Source organism: Nesoenas mayeri, assembly GCF_963082525.1.
Source record: "Nesoenas mayeri genome assembly, chromosome: 14".
Classification (NCBI taxonomy): Eukaryota; Metazoa; Chordata; class Aves; order Columbiformes; family Columbidae; genus Nesoenas; species Nesoenas mayeri.
The window spans coordinates 5,140,949-5,163,326 of record NC_137556.1 but is presented as its reverse complement, the minus strand read 5'-3'; the positions used below and the strand labels follow the sequence as shown (position 1 = coordinate 5,163,326).

The window sequence follows — 22,378 nt, the reverse complement described above, 5'->3', positions numbered from 1 at the left end:
TGCCAATTAATTGTTCACGAGCAATTTGAAAACAATGTGGGAAAACTTCCTGAGCAAAAGGTTTTCAATTAAAATTGAAAAAAAAAAAAAAATCTACAAACTGTAGTTTTAAAGAATATTTCTGAAAACCCAATTTAAAAGGGAAAAGTTATCTAAAACTTTGCACCTTTTTATCCCGAATCATTCAGAAAGCACATTTCAACAAAACATGTGTCAGCTGTATTTGTTTTCTCATCTCCAAACCAAGGTAGCTCATGGGCTGTTTACCTGTGCACAATTTTAATGTCTGTCTTGAAATCTGTCTCCCCAGGTCTGTGTGCCGTACCTTACTAACCAACATTTCTTCCTCACTCACTTGCTTTCCCAGCAAATTGCATGGGACTCCCAACACTAACTGTGCCAAGGTGTTTCCATGACTAATATTGTTTTTGTCACTTTCTTTCCCTCCCTGTCTCCATGAAAGTGGAATTAATTGGTGTTTTTCCTGCATGGCGCTTTATTTCTGCACTGTGGACTAGGCTATGTGTGGCAGGGAGGGCTGGTGCAGCCCTGGCCATTCCTGCCAACCTGCCGATTGTCCCGTGGGGAGCACAGGACATTGGAACGGGTAAGAGTTGAGTGATGGGACTGTGGGAGGATGGATTTCACAAGGGATTACATGGTCCAGCACTTCCAGGACCTTCTACCACCACAATTACTGGCAACAAGTGCCTTGCAGTTAACTATAGGAATATGTCTTCATGTCTGTGTCCTCATCAGAGGCAAGTTTCTCACCTTCCTTTTGTATGGCCAATCTAGATTGGAGAAGATGACTGTCTATCTTTAAATGTACAATTATTTAGGGGAAAATAAAAAAACACAAACCAAAACAAGATCTAAACATTTACATTGTGATGACAAAGACACGAGAGTCTCACTGACAGACTTTTGCTTGCACAAGGCATTTTGGTGGAGCCCTTCTGGTTCTACATCTGTGGCTCATACAGAATGGGGAAAAATGAGATCTTGAATTAAACAGACCTGATTTGCACCATTTCTTTGTATGATTGCGCCTTTGGAAGGGGAGTGCTGCCTTCTTGTAGGACCCCATTGCACTGTTACATGGTACATGTGGCTAAATGCAAATGATAATCTAGTTCATCTAATCATATTCTGCTCATCATTTATGTGTCGTTATATAGTGTCAGCCAGAACCAAAACCAGAGTGGGAGGGATATTTCCTTACTGGCCTCTTCAGGATCTTTCCTTGCAGGAGATGGCAGCATGACCCAGCACTCTCAGACCTGGAGGGATGCCTCTGAGGGCGTGATTATCCTTAAGTTTAGCAGAAAGGATGCAAACGATGCTGTGGCTCTGCAGTTCATCCTTCTCTGAAAGCTTGCCCAGCAGTGGCCTGGGAAATAGCCACCTCAGACCATGGGTGTAGGTGAGCCCAACATGGAGAGCAGCCTTCAGGGTGGATGGAGCAGAGATATCCAGGTGTGAGATCACCTTTGGAACACCTCACAGACCCAGGGGACATGCCCTGAAGGTGCCATGTGTTGAACATGTTAAAGAGAGCAGTTGAGCACAAGGCTTTGTCCACAGGTGTGTCTGAGAGGAGCCTGTCCTGTCCTTGAAACCTTTGCTTTTTTTGCCCAGGTGGACGTGCACTCAGAGCAGCATAAGTCCCCAGTACAACATCTGTGAGCAGATGGTCCAGATCCGAGATGACCACATCCGCTTCATCTCAGAGCTCGCTCGCTACAGCAACAGCGAGGTAAGTTCAGTGGGCAGCCAGCATCATCAGGCTTGTGAGACAGACAAGGCTGGGAGAAGACAAGTGTGGCAAGAGTATGGTCTGGCAGGAACATACAGTGAGGAGGGAAGGACACAAGTGGAACAAACCACTTCTTGATCCAGCAATAAAAAAGCAAGTTATGAAAAGTCCCTGCACTGGAATATCTACTGCAAAAGCTTCTGCTCTTTGGCCACAGCTCAGTTAAAATAAGAAGTAGAAAAATTTTTGCAACTAAATGTTAATTGCCAGCCAGGTGGCAAACAGCCATGTCTTGCAAATGGGTCTGTTCTGTTACACAGAGCTATTGGTCAGGGTTTCAAAGAAAGTTCACAAGGGCATCTGCTCTTTTCATTACTGAATGTCAGAGCCCTCTCTGATCTGATTGTGACTGTTTTTTGCAAGTGTGTGATCCTCCTTTATCACCATTAGTTTAATTAATTGTTAGCATTCTCAGCTCTTTTATTTTTGGCATTTGTAAGTGCTTATTTGAACTTCAAATCAGGAAAGGATTCTCAAGGATTTCAGTAGTATTGGACCATCATGAAGGAATGAGAAAGTAGAATAAGAATAGTCAGGTTTTTTGCTCTGAGGTGACAGGTCAGACTCATTTTTCTTTAGGAAATAAATTGACTGCCTGGTTAAAAAGAGCTTTGCCAAGTTATACCTATTTTCCTAGGAGACAGTATATGCACTGCACCCTTTTAACTTGATCATAAGGTCATGAGGAATTCATTTCAGCTGGCATTTGAGAGAGAGATCTATGGCTGTTATTCAGCTCTGGAGCCTCTGTAGCAAGTTACTGAGTTTGGCCTTGACATGGTATGATGTTCTTCAGGTGGTCACTGGCTCAGGACTGGACAGCCAGAAATCAGATGAAGAGTACAGGGAGCTCTTCGATCTCGCTTTACGGGGACTGCAGCTGCTGTCCAAGTGGAGTGCCCATGTCATGGAAGTGGTGAGTGTGTAAGGTCCTCCTCATGCCAGGTGAGCGTGGACATTTTAACATGGCATGTAACAAAGACTGTGGAAAGGTGAGATTGCTTTCATGCCACCTGACTTAAAGCCATTAAGACACATGCTAAGACCAGGCAGCTAATGACACTGAACACCCTCTGTACCAAATGGAGAAAGGGCTTGATCATCTCACCCTGGACCTGAACCACCCTTTACATGTGCTGGGGTGTCCCCATCGATGTTGGAGGGAGCCTGGGTGACTGTTCTCCTTACCTGAACATCTCAGTTAACCACTGAAAACTGATTGGGATGAGTCTGGGTCTTGAGCAACTAAAACTGTAGTTCAAATGATGATGGAAATTCTTAACTTGGAGAATTTCAACCATGTGTCTACACAGTCCGTGGATGTCAAAAGCATAACATGACTGGCAAGCCCCCAAATAAACAAAAATATATTTAGTTCACTGATAATAAAGCTGGGAAGAAGCACAAATTCCGCTCCCAAAGGAACGTCAAACAACAGTAGTAATGTCCAGGGAGCATTTTCCTGGTATAGGGCCCTCTTCAGTCCCTCTAGCTCTGCTTCTTACTCATTGCAATGTTGACAGTATCTCTTTCCATCTTCCAGTACTCTTGGAAGCTGGTTCATCCCACAGATAAGTTCTGTAACAAGGATTGCCCAGGAACAGCAGAAGAGTATGAAAGAGCCACCCGTTACAACTACACCAGTGAAGAGAAGTTTGCCTTTGTGGAGGTAGGTGCCAACTGCATGAGAATAAGAACCAGCAAGAGTAAGGGGCCATTTACAAGAAAGTGTTTGTATAAATGTTCTCCTCAGCTTGTTGTGATCTCTAAAGCAGCTAACATCAAAAAATTAGCCACCTAATTACTGGACCTAAGTTACCTGAGTAGAATTAATTTAGTCCCAAATTTTCTTAATGTTGGATTTATGGACCTCTTCATACAATGGAAAAATAGCAAGTACATGTGTTTTTCATTTTTGCTTCAGGTAATTGCCATGATTAAAGGTCTGCAAGTGCTGATGGGCCGGATGGAGAGCGTCTTCAACCAAGCCATCCGCAACACTATCTATGCAGCCCTGCAGGACTTTGCCCAGGTGACCCTGCGAGAGCCACTTAGGCAGGCGGTCAGGAAGAAGAAGAATGTTCTGATCAGGTCAGTATGTCCTTCAATGTAATGCAAAGCCCATGTATTTATTTGTGTAGCACGTATAAGCACGTGGCCCTGCATATACCTCATGGTATGCAACCAGCCAACATAGCTTGGCCAGCAACTTTTTCCAAGGTAACTTTCAGGTGTAACTCCCCCAGCGTATGTCCCCACCTCAGATACGGTTCCTGCTGTATGTGCACAGCAGTGCATATTTTCATTTTGAGGTAGAATTAAGCTTAAGGAGTTTTTTCCCTCTCCCACCTCCTCCAGTGTCCTTCAGGCAATTCGGAAGACAATCTGTGACTGGGAGGGAGGTCGAGAGCCTCCAAATGATCCTTGCCTGAGAGGTGAGAAGGATCCTAAAGGTGGATTTGATATTAAAGTCCCACGACGAGCAGTAGGACCATCAAGTACACAGGTACATGAATCTCCATCTCCTGTGTAGGGAATTAATGGCTTTACAGCCATGTAGGAGTCTTGCATCCAGTGGATTAGCAGCTGTTACCGTGGTGTCTTCCACAAAGGCTTCAAGCTGTGTTAAATGTTGCTTCGGTGCTTAGTTGTGTAGTTCCCAAAGCCTCCTTTTTTAGGGATGTGATTATTTCTAGCTCAGAATGATGGTGGCTTGTGGGTGCAGAGAGTAGTAGCCACCTGGGAGAAGTGTTATTTTTCATTGCAGAACACCATGGCTGTGCCTGATGGTGTCTCACTGGAGAGTGGTAACGGTGCGTTAACTTTCTTCCGAAGCTTTACATGGTGCGGACCATGCTGGAATCCCTCATAGCAGACAAGAGTGGCTCAAAGAAGACTCTGAGGAGCAGTTTGGATGGGCCAATAGTCTTGGCCATTGAGGAGTTCCACAAGCAGTCCTTCTTCTTCACCCACCTTCTCAACATCAGTGGTGAGATTATGGCAGGAGGAGACTTGAATCCAACTCTTGCATGCTCAGACAGGCAAAGGTAGATCATCTTTGCTCCTCATTGAGTGATGCAGAAGATTTTCCTTGATTTTTCCCAAATATTCTAGTTCTGCCTGGTACAGGTGTTTTCTGGGTAGTAATCATTATGTGAACAGCAATGAGTTAGCAATAGTAAATAGTTACAAGTGGTAGCTTGTAGCTGGAGTTTTCTCTCCATCCTGGACAAACTTCTGAGCCACTGGGCACAGAAAAAATGTTCCAGAATGACTCTGAGCCATTGAAATGTTCTCCCTAGAGATCTAGAGCAAAAGAAATCATCCTTTCTTTGTTCTTCCATTACGAAGTGCTCAGACAGTGTGGACATGGTCCAGGTTTAAAAACAGAGACATCCCAGAAAAATGTTCCCCACCCAAAACCTGTCCAACATGAGGCTGCAGCAGCCACCTCTTGTGCCCTTCCCTCACTGCCATCCCCATGGAGGTAACATGGGTGCCCTCCCGCTGGGGGGATCTCCTCTGCATTTCAGAAGCGCTGCAGCAGTGCTGTGACCTGTCCCAGCTCTGGTTTCGGGAGTTCTTCCTGGAGCTGACCATGGGCCGCCGCATCCAGTTCCCCATCGAAATGTCCATGCCCTGGATCCTCACGGACCATATTCTGGAAACCAAAGAACCCTCCATGATGGAGTAAGAGCCGATGGGCTGCGTTGGGACTGTGCATGCGCTGGGGGTTGGGATTTTGTTGTGGAGTAGGGTAGGCTGGTGATGAACAGTCTGTTTGAGGTGGGAGGTAAAATAAATGTTTCTTGACTTGCTGTCACATGAATGTGCACTGTACAAATACCTCGTGAGCAAATGCACACAGGCTGTTCGTGCACTGCGCTTACGCATCATAAACCAGGAGCTGGCAACTGCTCTGTTTGGATGTGGGCACTGCATGCAGCAGTCAGAGAACATGTGCAACCAAAGGGATGGGCCCTTGAAACACTTCTTTATGTATATACATGATAAATTATGAGATGAATTGCTGTTACGCAAGTATAATCATGTTCATTATGAAAACTTTGTTTTCCATTTTACGGCCATTGTCTGAGCACTCTGTGGAGTGAGGGCAGGATGAAAGCTTTTTTAACAGCAGACAAGAAAGGTTTGATTTAGTTAGCTCAAATCCAGATCCGTTCTAACTTTTCCCAGTAAGACACAAGGAGAAAGAGGGAGTATTTGACGGGCTGGAGTGAGGGGAGGTGATAGCAATGAAGCCAGAGAAAAGCCATTTTTTGCCCTGAGCAGGGCACGTGCACTGGCTGCTGTTTATGCCGATATGCTCCAAAGTTGATTTAAGACATAATCTGTCTTCTTGCCCTCAGGTACGTACTGTACCCCTTGGACCTCTATAATGACAGCGCGTACTATGCGTTGACCAAGTTCAAAAAGCAGTTCCTATACGATGAAATTGAAGCTGAAGTAAGTTCTCTTCATCTTTATTGTATGGAAAGAGCTCACTGGGGTCACATTGCCCTGTTTGACAGCCCCACCAGCAGTTCAGTGAATTTGTTATAGCTATCTCCTGGTACTACATCAGATTGAGAAGGTTTAAAAAGGTCAGTGTTTCCAGAGGGTTTGCAGGCTCTGCTGATTAAGGGCTTCACCTCAGTTGTACCCAAGGGGAACAGAGGAAGCCAAAGGATTTCAGACACTGGAGGCATGGAAGAGGCTGTCTGGGCAGAGGGTGATGAGACATCCGTAGAAAATGAGAAACCAGAGATCCCTGACAGGGAAGGATGATTGAGGATGGGGAACTAGGATCTGTAAGAACATGCAGAAACTGTAAGAGAGAAATGTACCTGCAGTTTTCTGCTTGTCTTTAGCATATGAGAACTCCAGTGTGGTTTTTCAATAGTGTGACATACAGGTATATATTAAATTAGAGCTGTCTGAGTGGTATTGATCTTGCATGCATAGGAAGGAGCTGCTGTGTGCTGGTGACACCCTCACGATGTCTTGTTTTTTCTCCCCTAGGTGAATTTGTGCTTTGATCAATTTGTGTACAAGCTGGCAGATCAGATCTTTGCCTATTATAAAGCAATGGCTGGCAGGTAGGAGAACCTGGCTGCTGCTGCTGAGCGATGATATCATTGCATCCAAATTGCTCTTAACCAAAGGTTCCCGTCAGGGAGCAGCCACTGCAGGTAGACATAACAAAATAGATCATCCCCATCCCACAGAGCTGGCTGTCCATGTCAGACCAGTGTAGATGGAGAAAATGAATTAATGGTAGCAAGGAGACATGGTTAAAAATTAAAAAATAATAATTGACATCCTAAGTAGCTGTCTGAGTACAATTTGTGAAGAACAGCAGAAAAGCAAACCAAGCCTATTGAAGACATGTCCTTGCTTGACTTCTGTTTGTGTACCAGGCAGATAAGGAGTGGAAGCCTCACACCTCTAAGACACAGGAACGTGCACTTGTCCTCACCGTAGTAAAGCAGCTGGACTTGTAGTGGCCAGAAGGGTACTCAGTATTGTAGGTCACACATCAGACCAACTGACTGGAGGACTTCTGCAGAGTCACTTGCTCTGTTGTGGGGAGACAGGCCCTTTGTGGCATTTCCTTCTAACCATTTAAAGAACAAGGATGAATTCTAATGGGAGTCCTCCTCCCATGTCCCCAAAGGTGAAGCAAGTCTTCAGTGTAACTCTGCAAGGAGTTTTGTCTCTAGGTGACATTTGGCCTTTAGAGAAGGAGAGCAGTCACTGTCACCAACCAAATGTTCCAACAGCAGATCTTCAAAGAAGGGAGCACACCAGTACCTGGCACTGGTGATATCTTTCAGCACAGTCTTCTATGTTTTGAAATGTTTTAGACATAAAAGCCAGGAATGATGGACAACAGCATTGCAGTCCTCATATAACAAACACTGCTCTGTGACTTAGTAGTGAAAGCAGAGTTACTGTTGTGTGGAAATTTCTTGGTATTCAGAGCAAGATGGAAAAAAAAAAATGGACGAAAACAACTCTGGAAAAGATCCAGAGGGAAGATGTTTATTTTCCTGACACTCTTTCCCTTTTTCAGTGTTTTGTTGGACAAACGTTTCCGGGCTGAATGTAAGAACTATGGGGTGATTATTCCATACCCACCATCCAACCGCTATGAAACGCTGCTCAAGCAGAGGCATGTCCAGGTACAGTGCAAGCAGTAGACTCCAGTACTCATAGCTCTTGGTCTACTACCCTTTTGTTGGTGGCTGGTATCCTAGTGCTGGGCTCAATCAAGGTCAGTGTTGGAATGAGAAGGGTTGAAGCTGTTTCTGACACGCCACACTCAGGGCATGGGGCCTGAGGGGAAAATGAGGAATGCTCCATATTCCCCTCCTTCCCTCTTTAAGTGATGGTAAACTCAAGCAAAATCTTTGCATCACCACTTTAACACTGAAGCAGACTTGGATATTTGGGTTTAATTTGTGTTGGAAAAAAAAAATAAATTATCTGTTTTCCATCTGTATATAACCTGCAAATATCTTCTCTTCCCAGCTGCTGGGTAGATCAATTGACCTGAACAGGCTCATTACCCAGCGTATCTCAGCAGCGATGTACAAATCATTAGACCAGGCCATTAGCCGCTTTGAGAGCGAGGACCTGACATCCATAGTGGTAAGAACTGTTATTGATCGAGAATATGAATAGAGAGACTAATGCACTGCCATGGATACACAGTCAACTGTCTTCTGCTTCCAGTCCCACCTACACTAGGTTTCAGCCAGCCATGTATCCTCCTTTATGCTGCTTGGTCTCTACTGTTTCTATTTATGCAGCTTTAATTGCATTATTATTGGACCATTAAGCATCTGCGTTTATCATAAGGTGACAGTCAGCAGTTAGATTTTGCAGAGCTCATATAAGAGACTCCTGTGATCTGGGAGAAGGAAATCTTGACTTGAATTCCCCTTGTTGGATAAAGGTGGCTGAGACATCATTTTTGTGTGTACAGATTTGCTGCCTTTGCTGTGTTACAGGAGCATCAGAGTCAAGTAGTGTAAAATTACCAGTTTCCACCTTTGAAGGATTCTGATGTGAAAACCAGCCAGTGCTCAGTGGGGAACAAATTAATTTTGCTTCCTGCAGATTTAGGAGATACTGGACCAGGACCCCTTGAGTAAAGTGCTATTGGCCTCAGCCTCTGAGTTAAAATGATGTTTTAGCATTTGCAACATTCTCACCTGCAAAGTTCTGCATGGGTGTGGATATAAAATAATTCCTGTGGCAATTAAATCAGCTGTTTCTATTGTCATCCTGGTAATATATTGCATTTGCTGCTGCTTTATGTGCTGCAGGAGCTGGAGTGGCTCTTGGAAATCAATCGCCTGACTCACAGGTTGCTGTGCAAGCACATGACGTTGGACAGCTTCGATGCCATGTTCCGGGAGGCCAACCACAACGTCTCTGCGCCCTATGGGCGCATCACCCTCCACGTCTTCTGGGAGCTCAACTTTGACTTTCTACCCAACTACTGCTACAATGGATCCACCAACAGGTGAGGAGGAAAAGCAAGGCCCAGGGAACCTGGAGACCCTGCTTTTTTTCACAAAATGACAAACCTGCCACATGCATTGCAGTGGGGTTTTCATTCCCTATGGGATGCAACATTTACATTTAAAATGAAGTTAAAGGCCACCAGCTCCCCTTGGCCTTGAAAATGTTAGTTACAAATTCAGGTAACAACATTAGACAGTGATTGCAAGCAACTGAGGTAGTTTGCTTTGGGGGTTTGGTTTACTGAACAGCAGAGCTGTGGTAGCTGCTCATATATAGGTTTTTTGCTTGCCTTAAATAAGAAGAACCCTCACCTTTGGTAGGTTAAACTGATGTTTTACACCATCAATGGACTGGGGCAGGAGTTTGCGTTCTAGTTCACGTAGCTAGTCTGCAACTGCAGTTGATGCCAGACCCTGCCATATCTGTACTCAACAAGGTTAACTGAGCTCTGACTGCTCTCCTGCCCTCTCCCGTGCCCACCACAGGTTTGTGAGGACAGCAATCCCATTCACGCAGGAACCCCAGCGGGATAAACCAGCCAACGTTCAGCCATATTACCTCTACGGATCTAAGGTCAGTAAATGAGCCACAACAGCCCCAAAGGGTGAATGTTGGAAATATTTATTGAGGAAGAAAGAAACGCAAGAACTAATTCATTAACAGAATGGAGGGTGCAGATGTGCAGGGTCGTGTTGCCATGTGAAACCAAAAAGCCATGCAAGAAGTAGATTCAGTGTGCTTTTGCTATTGCTTTCCTGTATTCTTCTCCATAACATGCCTGTGTTAGGGGATGCTGAGACTGCTCTGTGCCTGGTGGTGGCACTGAGACCAAGTCACATATATGAAAATGCACAGAGAGGAGAGTGAGTTGGAGCTTCAAAGTAGTGCTTCTCCCCGAGAAACGCCATTTGTAGCTCAGAATGGGAATTACTAATATACTTGTTTGTGCAAGCGTAGACTACTTGAGACTGACAACACTGTGACTGTGTATACAGGCATTCTGAGGGCTTGGGGTGTGATGCTAGTGGAGGATCAGTCAAGTGTGAAACTGCTTGAGTGGAGTTTATTTCTTGTGCACACTGATGACTCTGAAGTGAACCTACAGCGGTGATGCGGATTAGCTAATGACACTGCAGTCAGCCGTGGCCATACCCAGAGAGCTGACTTGGTTTCTTTTAAGAACATCCTCAGCACGTGAGTGACAAAAATCTGTCTCCCTGCAACCAATGTCCCTGCCTCATGTTCTACCCTGGGACAAACAGACCCTGTGGACGGACAGACAGTCCTGTTGGCAAGAGTTGGGAAAGAACAGCATGAAACAAACTTCCAGACAGAGTCTCCCTTTATTTTGCTGTCATTGAAGGCTATGTTGTGGCAAGATGGCCCTTTTTTCATCACTATTCTTATAGGAAAAAAAACAGTGAGGGGAGCTATATGGACTCTCCCTTATGAAACTGGAGCTCCTCATTAGCACAGTGGTCATGGGGACTTCCAGAAGCTCCTCTCTCAGTCCATCATTTGATAGCCCCTCTGGCGAGCTGCTGCCTTCATCCACTTCTTCAGGGCTGATGTTGGGATGCTTCAGCATCGCAGCCCAGTGGCAGCGGGCGGACCAGAACTGCAGGCAGCCGTAGGCCAGGAGAGCTATGAAGCAGAGGAGCAGCAGGCTGCTCACCATCCACATGGAGGTGGTAGGTTCATGCTTAGAGCCGCCAAAAACCCGGGGGGTTTTGTCCAGAGTGTGGAATGTGGTGCAGTGGTTGCCAGAGGGGTAAGAGTTCTTGCACGTGATGCAGAGGACGTAGATGGTGGATGGTGTGAGTTGATGGAGGATGAGGGAGCTGAGGGGGTGAGGAACTCGTTCCTCACGGTGGAAGTTTTGGCGTAAATAGCCAGCGAAGATGCTGTTCCAGTTGGGGCGGTACATGACATGGTAGTAGTTCTCTGGACAGGGGTTGTTCATGGCCCAGGAGATGGTGGCACTGGTGTGAGTGATGTTGTGCACTTCAATGTTCATCGTGCCCCTGAAAACAGATGCGCGGAGAGGCTGAGTTTCCCAATTCATGCACAGGCTGAAAGGCCACTGACACCACTGAAGTTTTTCCACCAGCTTTACTGGTCCTTAGATTGAACTCAGGACTATGCCTGGCTAGCTTAGATTAGATGCTAGGTCTTAGATGACTGAAATTACAGAAGATGAATCCGGTGGGTGCCCAGACTACTGTGTCATCCTATTTCATGACCAAAAAAACCCAACTGGGACACAGAGCATACGTTATGCTCTAGATAGATTAAAAAACCAACTCTTGTTTTTGATTGGTTCTCTTTATAGGGAGCTTTTTTAGGTTTTTTTGTTTCCCATGGAATAAAAAGGATAATGTAAGTGTGGCTAACATAAACTGATCATTGCCTTGCAGACCTTCCAATAGATATTTTGATTTTGCACACCTGTTAAAATGCTGTTTTAAAACCTGAATAATGATTAATTTACTGGTTTAAGCTTTTGCTGCATTTCCTGTACCTAACTTGTTGCTTTATAAACTCCTTCTGTTCCTACAGCATCTCACACTGTAATATCAGGATCTTAAACGTGAAATCTGAAGGCCGGTGAAATATAGAATCAGTACCTTTAGAAAAGTACAAATATATGCATAATAAGTACAAAACTCTCCCTCAAATAAAAGATAATGACGACTAACAAACTACTGTTTAGGAACAGCCAGAGATCACTTCAGTACATCACTCCTTTGGATCCCCAAAGTGCTCTCTGAGCACAGGGTTCTCTCTCCCAACTGGCTGAGTGCTCTAAGCAGGAGCTGCACGCAACACGACCAGTTTCTTTTTTTAATTCTTCCTATCACTTTTAATATAACTAACTTTCCTTTAATTCACTCAAGCAGCAGCTCATCCTAACGACAGTTTTAACCATTCTTACATGAAGAGCAGAACAGCCCATGCACCCGTTGCTGAGCCCTCCCGGAGCCGCGGGCAGCCCTTACCTCCCCAGCAGGTCCATGGGGCCCGTCGGTGCTGGCAAGCGGCGTGGCCACGGGCCGGCAGCGCCTTCCCCTCTTGCCGCTGCTTGCCTCCCTCCTGCCTCTGCTAAATCCCTTCCCCGCATGCTGCCTTGTATTATACCCGTCTGGGGCTCCGTCATCTCTCACCATAGCAACCAATAAGAAAGGATGGGCCGGCATCTTTCGAGTGATTCGGGAATGTTATTCCTAAAAGCTTCTGCCTGGGAGACCTACATGTCTCCCAGGCAGATGAAACAAGCCGGGTAGTTTTGTTTACTGCCTTGTTTGGGGTTTTCTTTTTTTCCCCTGTCCACAGTCCCCCAGTAGGACCATCGCTGCCCCTCCAGCAGGGTCTGGGCTTACAGACACGTTGGCACATGGTACGAAATCCAGGATCCTGGCCTGCAGTGCACAGAGGCATTGTCTTTCATTCTATGATTGCTTGCACATTTAAACTACTGATTTAAGCCAAAGCCAGTGAGCAGTAGATTTCTATCCCTGATGCTGCAGCAGTGTCCATGAGCTTTTAAATATTTTGTAAGCCATGTGATGGAAGCAGGAACTGGATTTTCAATGACCTCAACCTCCTGCTGAGCTCCTGTGGGGTCACAACAGGCTCTTCTTTGAATGCCTCCACTTTGCAGGTGGCTTGGGGATGTCCCCTGTCTGTGGCCATGAGGGGCCAGATGTGGCAAGGGGCTTGGTAAGGAGAGGCTCCAAACAAGTGACTCACTGCTCTCTGAAGCCAAAATGTGTTCAAGAGAGGAACTTTTCCAGAAGAACTGTTGGTTCTGGGTTTGGAATTACTCATTTCATGTCATTCCTGGGAAGGTGCTTGCAACATTTTGAAGGTCTTCTAAATATCAACAGTGTTGAGATGATGCAAACTGCATCAGGAGAGGCTGTTACAAGCCTGAAGAGTGTGTGTGACTTTTGCTTTTGATTTATGTGTTGCAGTTCTGGATGTTTTGGTTTTGTCTTCCAAGATCTGTATTCCCTTCTGTCTCCTTGATGAGCTGCGGCTGCCAGCAAACTGAAAACTGGGAGCAGAGATGAAAATAATTATGAACAGGGATGGAAATCAAAGTGCTCCCAGGTGGCATCCTGCCATTTACATGGCTCGGTCCTGCTTACAAGAGCAGGGGGATAGAGAGCTCTTAGCTGGCTCCATGCTGTGAGTAAAGTACATCCTTGCCTGGAGGGAGAGAGCTGAGGGTACAAAACTGTGCTTCAGAAAGGTGGATTACGCAAGGTGGTAATGTTTTCATGAGGAAACTGCTTTATTATGGTGTTTGGGTTGTTGAGTTTATCAGTGTATCCGGTTGTTTTGAAATTAAATTTCAGTTGTTCACAAATAAGATGTGTTAGCAGGAGGAGAGGAAACTGAGGAAAATGGGAATAGCTGGATTAGGCTAACAAATCATAGAATCACACAGTGTCCTGCTGCCCTTTCTCCATGCAGACATGAGTTCTGCTAGCTCCAAGGGAACCACAGCAAAGCTGTCAGTGGTGTTGGTATTACCTGCTCCCAAAATCAAGCTTGAACTTCTCATTCGCCAGGATGAGGAGGCCAAAACCATGCCAGTGCCAGGACTGCTCCAGCACTGGTGTTCCCCATATCTGGAGGTGGACCCAGTTGCAGCCCTGCCTGGGACCTCTCTCCTCACCATGGGACACAAACCACGGGCACGCTCCAGTGGCCACAGAAACTGAGCCATTTTCTGTCATTCAGCCACTTACACGACACAGCAGGTTGCCAAGTGTCTGACAAAGAAGCTGCAAAATTACCAGCAGCCCACTACTTACTGCTCGTTAACCACTTCTTAGCTCTGTAAATGCTTTAGATTAGGCTTCATTTATGTATTTTCCTGAGTGCTTCTCTTTTTCTTGGCACTTCTGGACCGAGGGTTACACCAAACTTGCTGGAAATCCCTGCTTCCCTCCCCTCGTTGAATTTGCGCCCCCCCCCCCCCTCCATTTTTAATGAGCTCGCAGACAGATGTAACCTGAAGGACAGTGCATGCTGCCGGCGCTTGTAAAAATAGTTATTGCATGTGAATGGGATGGAGCAGCTCTATTTTCTGCTGCCGTGTCTGCAGCAGCAGCACAAAGATGTTAAGGAGCTGTGGTTGCTACAGGAGGTGTTGGCAGTGGGGGCTGCTGATCCCCTCCACCCCATGGCTTGGGCTGCACTACCTGGCCCACCATGGCCATCAGCTTGTTGTAAATCACAGCAGTGATTTTCAGTCTCTCAAAATCACTAGCTGGTATAGCGAGGCGTTATGCTGAGACACAGACGAGAGATACTGACATGGCCTCTATACACAGAATACACCCAGACACAGCCTCAACACTGTGTATAAGGTGCCTGCTGCATTGTACATGTCCTGTTCACCCCAGCTGGGGGATATGTATTTTCTTTGCATGAAAGTCTGGTGATAATACAGAGTGGGTAATACAGCTAAATATGGTAAAAGCTTTATAGGGAGAGTGAACATTGATTGTGGCAGGGGAAGGAACCAAGCCATGGCCATATTCAGGCTGTTTGACTTAGAGACCTTTCTCTGACAATTCTGGTCAGTTATTTTTCACTTTCTTATACACCATCTCAGCTGTCACACTGAAGTTGGGCTGGCTGGGAGCCTGGACTAGTCTTGGCTGTGTGCAAGTCCTTTTTTGTCTCTATTCCCCTTCTGTTAGCTCTTTTTTTCAAGGAAGTTCCCGCATAGGCAGCATTATCTGTCTATTATCTCTTTCTGATCTGTTTTATTAGATAAAACCCTCCGAGCCTTTCCTCAGGTGAGCTCAGACAGTTCTGGGTGATGGCCAACAACATGCTCTAAGACATGGAAATGACAATGGGGCTTTGTCTTGCTTAATTTGCTGCTGAATCCACTCCAGAGCATCCCTAGTAACCTCCTGAGCTCCCAAAGCTCCCAAGTATGGGTGGCTTCTCCCTGAGATCTGGGCGCAAGGTGGGACACCGGGAACTCTGCCCCGTGCTGCAAATCCCAATCTGCCTATGCTCCCAGCCCCAAAACCTGCCTGTTTGGCCCCAAACCAAAGGCGGGGCAAACCTCTGCAGTGTCTCAGGCAGCTGCTGCTCCCAAGAGGAGGTGAGACCAGGAGCTTTGCTCCAACTCTCGGAGTGGGTGGCAGCGGCTGCCTCAGGCCGGGGAGCGAGCTGTGCTTTGCAGCCAGCTTGCACCTTCAGCTGCTTTGTTTTAAAATACCCACTGGTGTCATTTTTTACATCCTACAGTCTTTACCCCAAGCTGTGTATCTCACCCTTAAATGGAGTTATATTTTTAATTGCTGGCAGAATATTATTATTGGACACAAGCCTGCTGCTAGTGCGCTCTGAGGCGAGCTCGATGAACCTACCTCATCTTGCAGGCAGGCAGGGATGAATCATCCTGCTCGCCTGCAGCCAATGCATATCCTAAAATCTTGCAATCAGGCTTATTGCTGAGACCCCCACTTGAGGGAAAAGCCTACTTGAAAGCTGCTCTCCAGCCCCATTATCCCACTGAGAGGCGAAGGAGTGCTACAAGGTGGGCGGCTGAGCCCATACAATGAAACATCAGCCCTGTTATGGGGAAAATCTGACCAGTTGCTCCACAACTGTCTCAGGGGACCATTGCATGTGCATGTGATCGTGTTGGCCACTTGTTAAATGCTCCAGGGTGGGCATTACCTGGTGTTTAAACAGACACACTTTTCAAAGCATAAACTGTTGCTGTTTTTCACATGTGTCAGTGTGTATCTAGTGGCTTTGGATCAGTCTCTGACAAACAGATTTTTAAAGACTTGGCTGTCTAAAGATGCAGATAGAAGCCTGAGCAGGATGCTCAAACACCATTCTCGTAACAGGAGCTGGCATCCAAGGAGATGTGAAAGTAGGCATCTGTCTGCCTAAATAATTTTTAAAATCTGGCCCATACTCAGGGCCCTTTCGTTAATTTTGATGGGACAGAAAGTTCATGCTCGCTGTGAATTAATGCACTACAGAGCCTGCAAGGTGGCTCTTCTGTACATAATAGTATTAAAGGGGTTTTTTTCATGTATCAGGATCAGGAGGCTAAATTATATTTCACTGAAAGTAGGGGACTTTCTAAGTATCTTCTTTCTGCTAGCTCTTTCAAAGAACACCTAGGGATTATAGTAGGCAATAAGCTGCTGGACCAGAGCAGGGCTCTAACAAAATGAGGGAAAACTAATTAATTGATTAAAGCAACAGACAAGTCTATGGAAGCGCGATCAGTATATCAGTCCACTGAAATTCTATATCTGAGAGCAAAAGAAAATGTTTTTCTGATTCTTAGCAAATGACTTCACTTTGTAAGTCATTAGCAACTCAAAGTGTTAGAGTAGATCTCGAGAAGTGAGTCAGAATTGGAGGACAGCTGAAACCTTCAGCTGGCTGCATTGCAGTTGCTGGGAGTTGCGTTGTTGGAGGATAGACAACATTTTGTCCTGTTCTACTGCTTCAGCACCTGCTTGCTTTCACTCTGAGCTCTGCAATGGTCCCCCTGCTCCCTCGGCTCCGTTCCTGGCAGGGAAGGGAATCCTGGTACCGCGGGGTGTGCGGTACCTGCAGGCAGCAAGCTCCGTGCTCCACGAGGACGCAGCAGCTCTCGGGGATGCAGCATTCACACGAGAAGCAAAGTCAGCATCGCACGGTGCATTCGGGTTACAGTTTAATTTGTTTTCTTACCTTTGTTTAAGAAAGGTCTTTTATTAAGCACAAGCCAGGGGTTTATCTGTGTTTTGCTAGAAGGGGCACTACGTGCCAGAATCTGTTCAAGAATGTGCTTTTTTGGTGGTTACTGAGGCTGTGGTTCTAGATGTCATGGGGGGAGACCGCAGCCCTTCTCTGCTGGGCTGAGTCATGATGCCAACACTTCTATTGCAGAGCCTAAGCCAAGCATCTGGTGTCTCAGCTAAATCTGATTTTCAGTATTTCTTTTTTGCAGATCACACAAGTGAATTAATACCCCTGCTTCTGTTTCCCTCACACTAGATGGATCCGATAAATATTCCAGTGATAAAACATTGCAACAATTTCCACATTTCCAAGATTACACCGATAGAGTACATTCCTTGAAATCACTTTTTCTGCTGCTATAAATTTTGGGAGGCCAGAGCCCTGGGTACTATTCTCCCTGGACCAGGATTAGATTCTTGCCCTTTTCACAGTCCCGTAGGGATGTCTCTAAGTACAGAGGCAGATGTAGAGCTTTGCAGGATGCAAAGAAAGATATTTTCTGTGTCTCTTCCAGCTGCCCTTAGGCTCAGATGCTGCAGTTCCTACTTTTCTTAATAAGCCTCATTTAAAGCAAGTGCCCATAGAAAAGAAAAATCTGTCTGGTTACCTGTATATAAAGCTTTTTGTTTTAGTAGATTAGTAGAGAAGAATTTGAGTTTGAAGAGGCAAAGAGCTAGTGAATGGAAATCCTTGACCAGGAATGTATGGGAAAGTAAATTACCTTGGAAATGAAAGTGGTGTTGCTACATAGCAGGATAATAAACCTTGTGACATGACAGTGTGTTGAGATTAGAATATGCCCACATAGGAACATGACTAGAATATGACTATGTAGGAAGAAAAGCCATCTCCTCTTTGCCACAACAAGTAGAAGAAATGGGACTTGTCATGGGCATTATTATTTCTCCTTCTTTCTTAAAAATTATTTGAAGTGATGGAACATAACACCACAATAAGAGAGCTACTTACAGGTCTGGCAAATACTCCTGTCTAATTGTCATTGTGCTTCTAATTTCTCAGCCTCTCAACATTGCCTACAGTCACATCTATAGCTCCTACCGCAATTTTGTGGGGCCACCTCATTTCAAGACGATCTGCAGGCTTCTTGGCTATCAAGGGATCGCAGTGGTCATGGAAGAGCTGTTGAAGATCGTCAAGAGCCTGGTAATTCTGAGGCTGACCCTGGCAATGCAGAAACCTCGATGCTTTGAGAGGTGCAAGTTGGATAGTCAGCTTGGGCTTTGGGTTTAGTGTGTTCACATCTTTGCACCTTTGTGTCCCTTGATCCACACTGAAACACTTGTATTACTGGTGTGATTTTCACTGTTGCTGAGGAATTCCCGTGATTCCTGTGGGATGATGGAGTGTTTCCACCATCTTGAAGTGTTAACTGTGATCAGACACCTACATCTGAGGTGGGGAGAGTTGGTAGGCTGCTTTGCTAAAAGCCACCAAGAAGCGATGGTGTGGGATGTGGCACTCACACAGTCTGGGGGACCTTCAAGACCTGTGCTGGTGCTCAGCAATAGCACAGGAGCAATGTGTCTCACCACCTTCTGATACCCCTGGAGAACTGCAGGAATGTACAGGGCAGGCAGTAAAAGTGATGATACCAGTTTCCCCAGTCTTTATAAGAAAATTCCTGCTATACATGAGTCCTTATTGAAACAATACTGTCCATTTCCATCAGATATTCAGAAGCCAGGGTGCCAGTAGCCCTGCCTGCTTTCTAGTTCTGTCTTCTTCAGAAGAGAAATGTGATATCTGCATGGAAATGATCCCATGTCCTCCGTAAGCATACTAACAATACTGAGCATTGAGAGGAGGGAGTGCGCAAAAATGTATAATTTTTCAGGTCATGCTTTTCTACTAAAACACTTGTTTTACTGGAAAGATGATTTTCATTCATTATAAATATTTAAATTCTGTTTTGACTGCAGTGACGTAATTTTGAACTTGTCTAACAAAGCAATATAAAACTGAGAATCTCAAGCATATACCCAGTTTCCCTACTGTAAAGCACCACAGTTACTGAAGATCTAATTTGTGTCACTTAGTTGAAAATATTGTAGCTGGTGTGCAAGATCAGACAGCATTCAACACAAAGATCCTATGTTGGGCTAAACGGTGTTTAGTGCATAATCCTGGATAATGTATCTACAGGATGCAGGTGTATAACTCCGAATGACAGCAAACACTTTTAACTAAGAAATATACTTTGCTCTTGTCCATGTTAGTTTAAAAAATCAGATCTGCAGAAGCTTGTTCTACATTTATGTAATTTTTTTTAAAAAACTCTAAATGTAGTGATCATTCCTCAGGTGGAAGGAGCATTTCCTGTGCTGGGGAATGACCCCTTTAGCAGCTCTGGTGAAATGCTTTTTGGGTTAGAAGCACAAGTCCAGCTGGATCTAAGACTGAGCCCTGTTTGGATTTCAGCTGCAAAAATGCAAACACTGCAAGCTGTATTTTGAAGTTGAAAATCCACGCAGCTGTGATTTATTATTTGGGAGGAAGCTGTAAAATCACTCCTAACTCCATGTACTCGGCCTGAATTTTATATTTGGGTGAAATCCAAATTAAGCAAGTTCTTCTTAGACTCCAGCTGAAGTTTCATCCTGTGCTGTCAGATGTGAACTTGTCTGCAAGCAGCCCTCTTTCAAAACCAACGCCAGGAGAAGTCATCATTCCAGTTTAACGAGCCTTTGTCTCCAACAGCTACAAGGCACCATCCTACAGTATGTGAAGACTCTGATTGAAGTAATGCCCAAGATATGCCGCTTGCCAAGACATGAATATGGCTCTCCAGGTGGGTGCTACAGAAAGATGCACAATGGTTTGAGCAAGAGAGCGCCCACATGTTTGTATAGTGTTTATTCGGGCACACACTAGTAATTAAACAAGGTTTGGCACCTGACGTGCCAGTGCAGAATGCAACCCAAGCCTACTGCGACTTTCGGCTTCTTTGCTGTTGACACTGGAACATGGATAGGAAACTTTTCCAGGAAATCTTTTAGAAATTTCCCTTTGAACACGCAGATGACTGATAAGGGAACGTCTTCTGGTAGCTTATGTTTTGTTTTCAAGATTTTGTAAGTTTTTGTTATTGTGGGTTCACTGATATTTTTCAAAAGATCTTCTTAGTTGATGCAAAGATTTTTTGCAGCATGACTGAAGTCTGCCGTTGAGCTGGATGGGGAAGCACATTAGCCAGCACCAGGGCATCCATTGTCTTGAATCTCTTTTTTCCTCTGATTAGGAAATCTAAGGACTTCATGTGAATTACTCCCTACTTCCCAAGGGTTACTGAAAGCAGGCTAAGACACTGCATGCTGGTTCTCCCCAGGGTCAGTCTCCATCCATCCATTTAGCAGTTACAACTTGCAGTTTGTGATTAAGGAAATATCGGGCACTGATTGTCGTTTTATCCACGTTGTCAGAGGGTGATTCTGCTCTCGCTTTTCTGACTGCCCTGCCTTGTCTTTTAAGGAATCCTGGAGTTTTTCCACCATCAGCTGAAGGACATCATTGAGTACGCGGAGCTGAAGACCGATGTGTTCCAGAGCCTCAGAGAAGTGGGCAATGCTGTTCTCTTCTGCCTCCTTATCGAGCAGGCTTTGGTAAGGCAAAACCCCCTGCACAAACAGATCGTACTTGAAATTACCTGCTCAAGAGCATAAGTGGAAGTGGGTTCTCCAGCAGAAGCATTTGGCAAATGTTACTTTCCTGCTTCTTGTATACTCCGGGTCTCTATGAGGCTGTGTTATTGGGGTCCGTGGGAGATGATGTGCATTGGCATTTGGTCACTGGTATCTGGGATTGCTGGAGGAGAATCTGAATACTGGAAGATCTAGATTTAATTCTTGGTCCCAAAGCTACCTCGTAATTTGTCCTTCTCAGCAATAAAACCAACTGAGGCTTATTTCTAGATTGTAAGCTCTTTGGGGCAGGGATCCTTACTTTTCTATATACATATTTGCACAGTGAGAAGCAGATTTGAGCCCTTTGCTTTTTTGGGGGTGCCAGTGCAATGAAATACTGATTGGTTCTAATGGTGATAAGGATAAAGCAATCCATCAGGAAGATCTCAGAAGAGCTCGTCCATATATTTCCTGTGATTTATCTTCACCAAAAACTTAGCCGGAGCGATGACTTGGTATTACACCCTGCATGAGTGTTTTGCACACGCATAAGTCCCTCAGCTCATGTAATGCCCTTTCTGGTACAGGGCAAAGATTATGGCCAAGAGCCATACATCTTCTTACCGTCTAGTTTTTCACACAATAAATTTACTTTGTAGTGAATTTATCTCGCAGTTTGGCCCAGAGCCAACTGAGGAGTGTTCGACAACACAATTTTACATTAAAAATGCATATTCCATATCATAATGGTTTTGGCAGGGTTGTATCTGTTTTTTCCAGCAATGGGATTTCCAAGCAAATCCAAGAAGTTTTGTTCAGAGCAAAAGCACAAGAAAGTTCAAAGATTTTTAAGTTTTATCCAACCATGGAGCACAGGGAAGACTAAAAATCTCGGCATATCCTCAAAATGGTTATTTCTGCCCTTACCTTTGCATCTTAACCCCACATAGAGATACTTTTAGTTCCTAATAGGATGTATAAAACACATTCAATGAGTAGTAGTTGCTTAAGATTAGGAAAACTAAAGACGTGTATTACCTAGCAGCTTGGCTTTATTTTGTAGAATGACCAGAGTTGCCAACTATATCCTGGCAGTTTCTGTTCATTTTATGGCTTTGTCACTGCTCTCTGCTGTTCTCGTTGTTGGATTTTATGCTGGATGTACTGCATTTGCCTTTTCTGTCCCATCTTTAAGTGGACACTTAAGGGACATAGAGTGGTTTCTTTTAGAAATCCTTCATTTCAGTGCAAAAATGCTCCTTCAGTCTCAGGAGCTGTACATCAGCCGTATACTGGCATTTTAGAATAGCAGAAAATCAAACAAAAGAACATGGTGAGAATGTGGAGGTCCCTTTAGGAAGGCTGCCCATCCAAGTCCACGTCTGCCCAGTTTCCATGCCAGCCAAAGTCTCTCCCTCTCTGATCCCCTGGTTTTCTACACAGAAATAGATTTCAGACTATCAAGCCATTTTACATGCAGCAGGCACTAATTCTCGCTCGCTGGAAGATGTCAGATTTGAAGAGCCATCACATAAGATGATTTTCCCTCTAATGGAGCTCTTATGCAGCAGGAGCATTTGCTTTTATGGTGCAGTTA

The 22,378-nt window shown here is 45.1% G+C and overlaps 2 protein-coding genes across 5 annotated transcripts in view; one reads left to right on the top strand and one right to left on the bottom strand.

The window, feature by feature from the left end:
- CYFIP2 (cytoplasmic FMR1 interacting protein 2) overlaps positions 1 to 22,378 on the top strand; it is a gene marked incomplete at both ends in the record, with an annotated part of 42,409 nt that overhangs the window by 12,402 nt on the left and 7,629 nt on the right. For all 4 annotated transcript variants that reach the window (XM_080353473.1, XM_080353472.1, XM_080353474.1 and 1 more), the window contains 16 exons: positions 1,642 to 1,759; positions 2,616 to 2,735; positions 3,363 to 3,488; positions 3,744 to 3,910; positions 4,178 to 4,325; positions 4,655 to 4,808; positions 5,353 to 5,509; positions 6,190 to 6,286; positions 6,842 to 6,918; positions 7,896 to 8,004; positions 8,354 to 8,473; positions 9,154 to 9,353; positions 9,841 to 9,928; positions 18,161 to 18,304; positions 19,859 to 19,949; positions 20,630 to 20,760. In XM_080353473.1, coding sequence (XP_080209599.1) covers positions 1,642 to 1,759; positions 2,616 to 2,735; positions 3,363 to 3,488; positions 3,744 to 3,910; positions 4,178 to 4,325; positions 4,655 to 4,808; positions 5,353 to 5,509; positions 6,190 to 6,286; positions 6,842 to 6,918; positions 7,896 to 8,004; positions 8,354 to 8,473; positions 9,154 to 9,353; positions 9,841 to 9,928; positions 18,161 to 18,304; positions 19,859 to 19,949; positions 20,630 to 20,760 — 2,047 coding nt within the window. The remainder of the gene's footprint in view (positions 1 to 1,641; positions 1,760 to 2,615; positions 2,736 to 3,362; positions 3,489 to 3,743; positions 3,911 to 4,177; positions 4,326 to 4,654; positions 4,809 to 5,352; positions 5,510 to 6,189; positions 6,287 to 6,841; positions 6,919 to 7,895; positions 8,005 to 8,353; positions 8,474 to 9,153; positions 9,354 to 9,840; positions 9,929 to 18,160; positions 18,305 to 19,858; positions 19,950 to 20,629; positions 20,761 to 22,378) is intronic.
- On the bottom strand, positions 10,710 to 11,372 carry FNDC9 (fibronectin type III domain containing 9; the record flags this gene model as incomplete). Its single annotated transcript, XM_080353381.1, has 1 exon — positions 10,710 to 11,372. The coding sequence occupies one exon, from the start codon at positions 11,370 to 11,372 to the stop codon at positions 10,710 to 10,712; it is 663 nt and encodes a 220-aa protein (XP_080209507.1).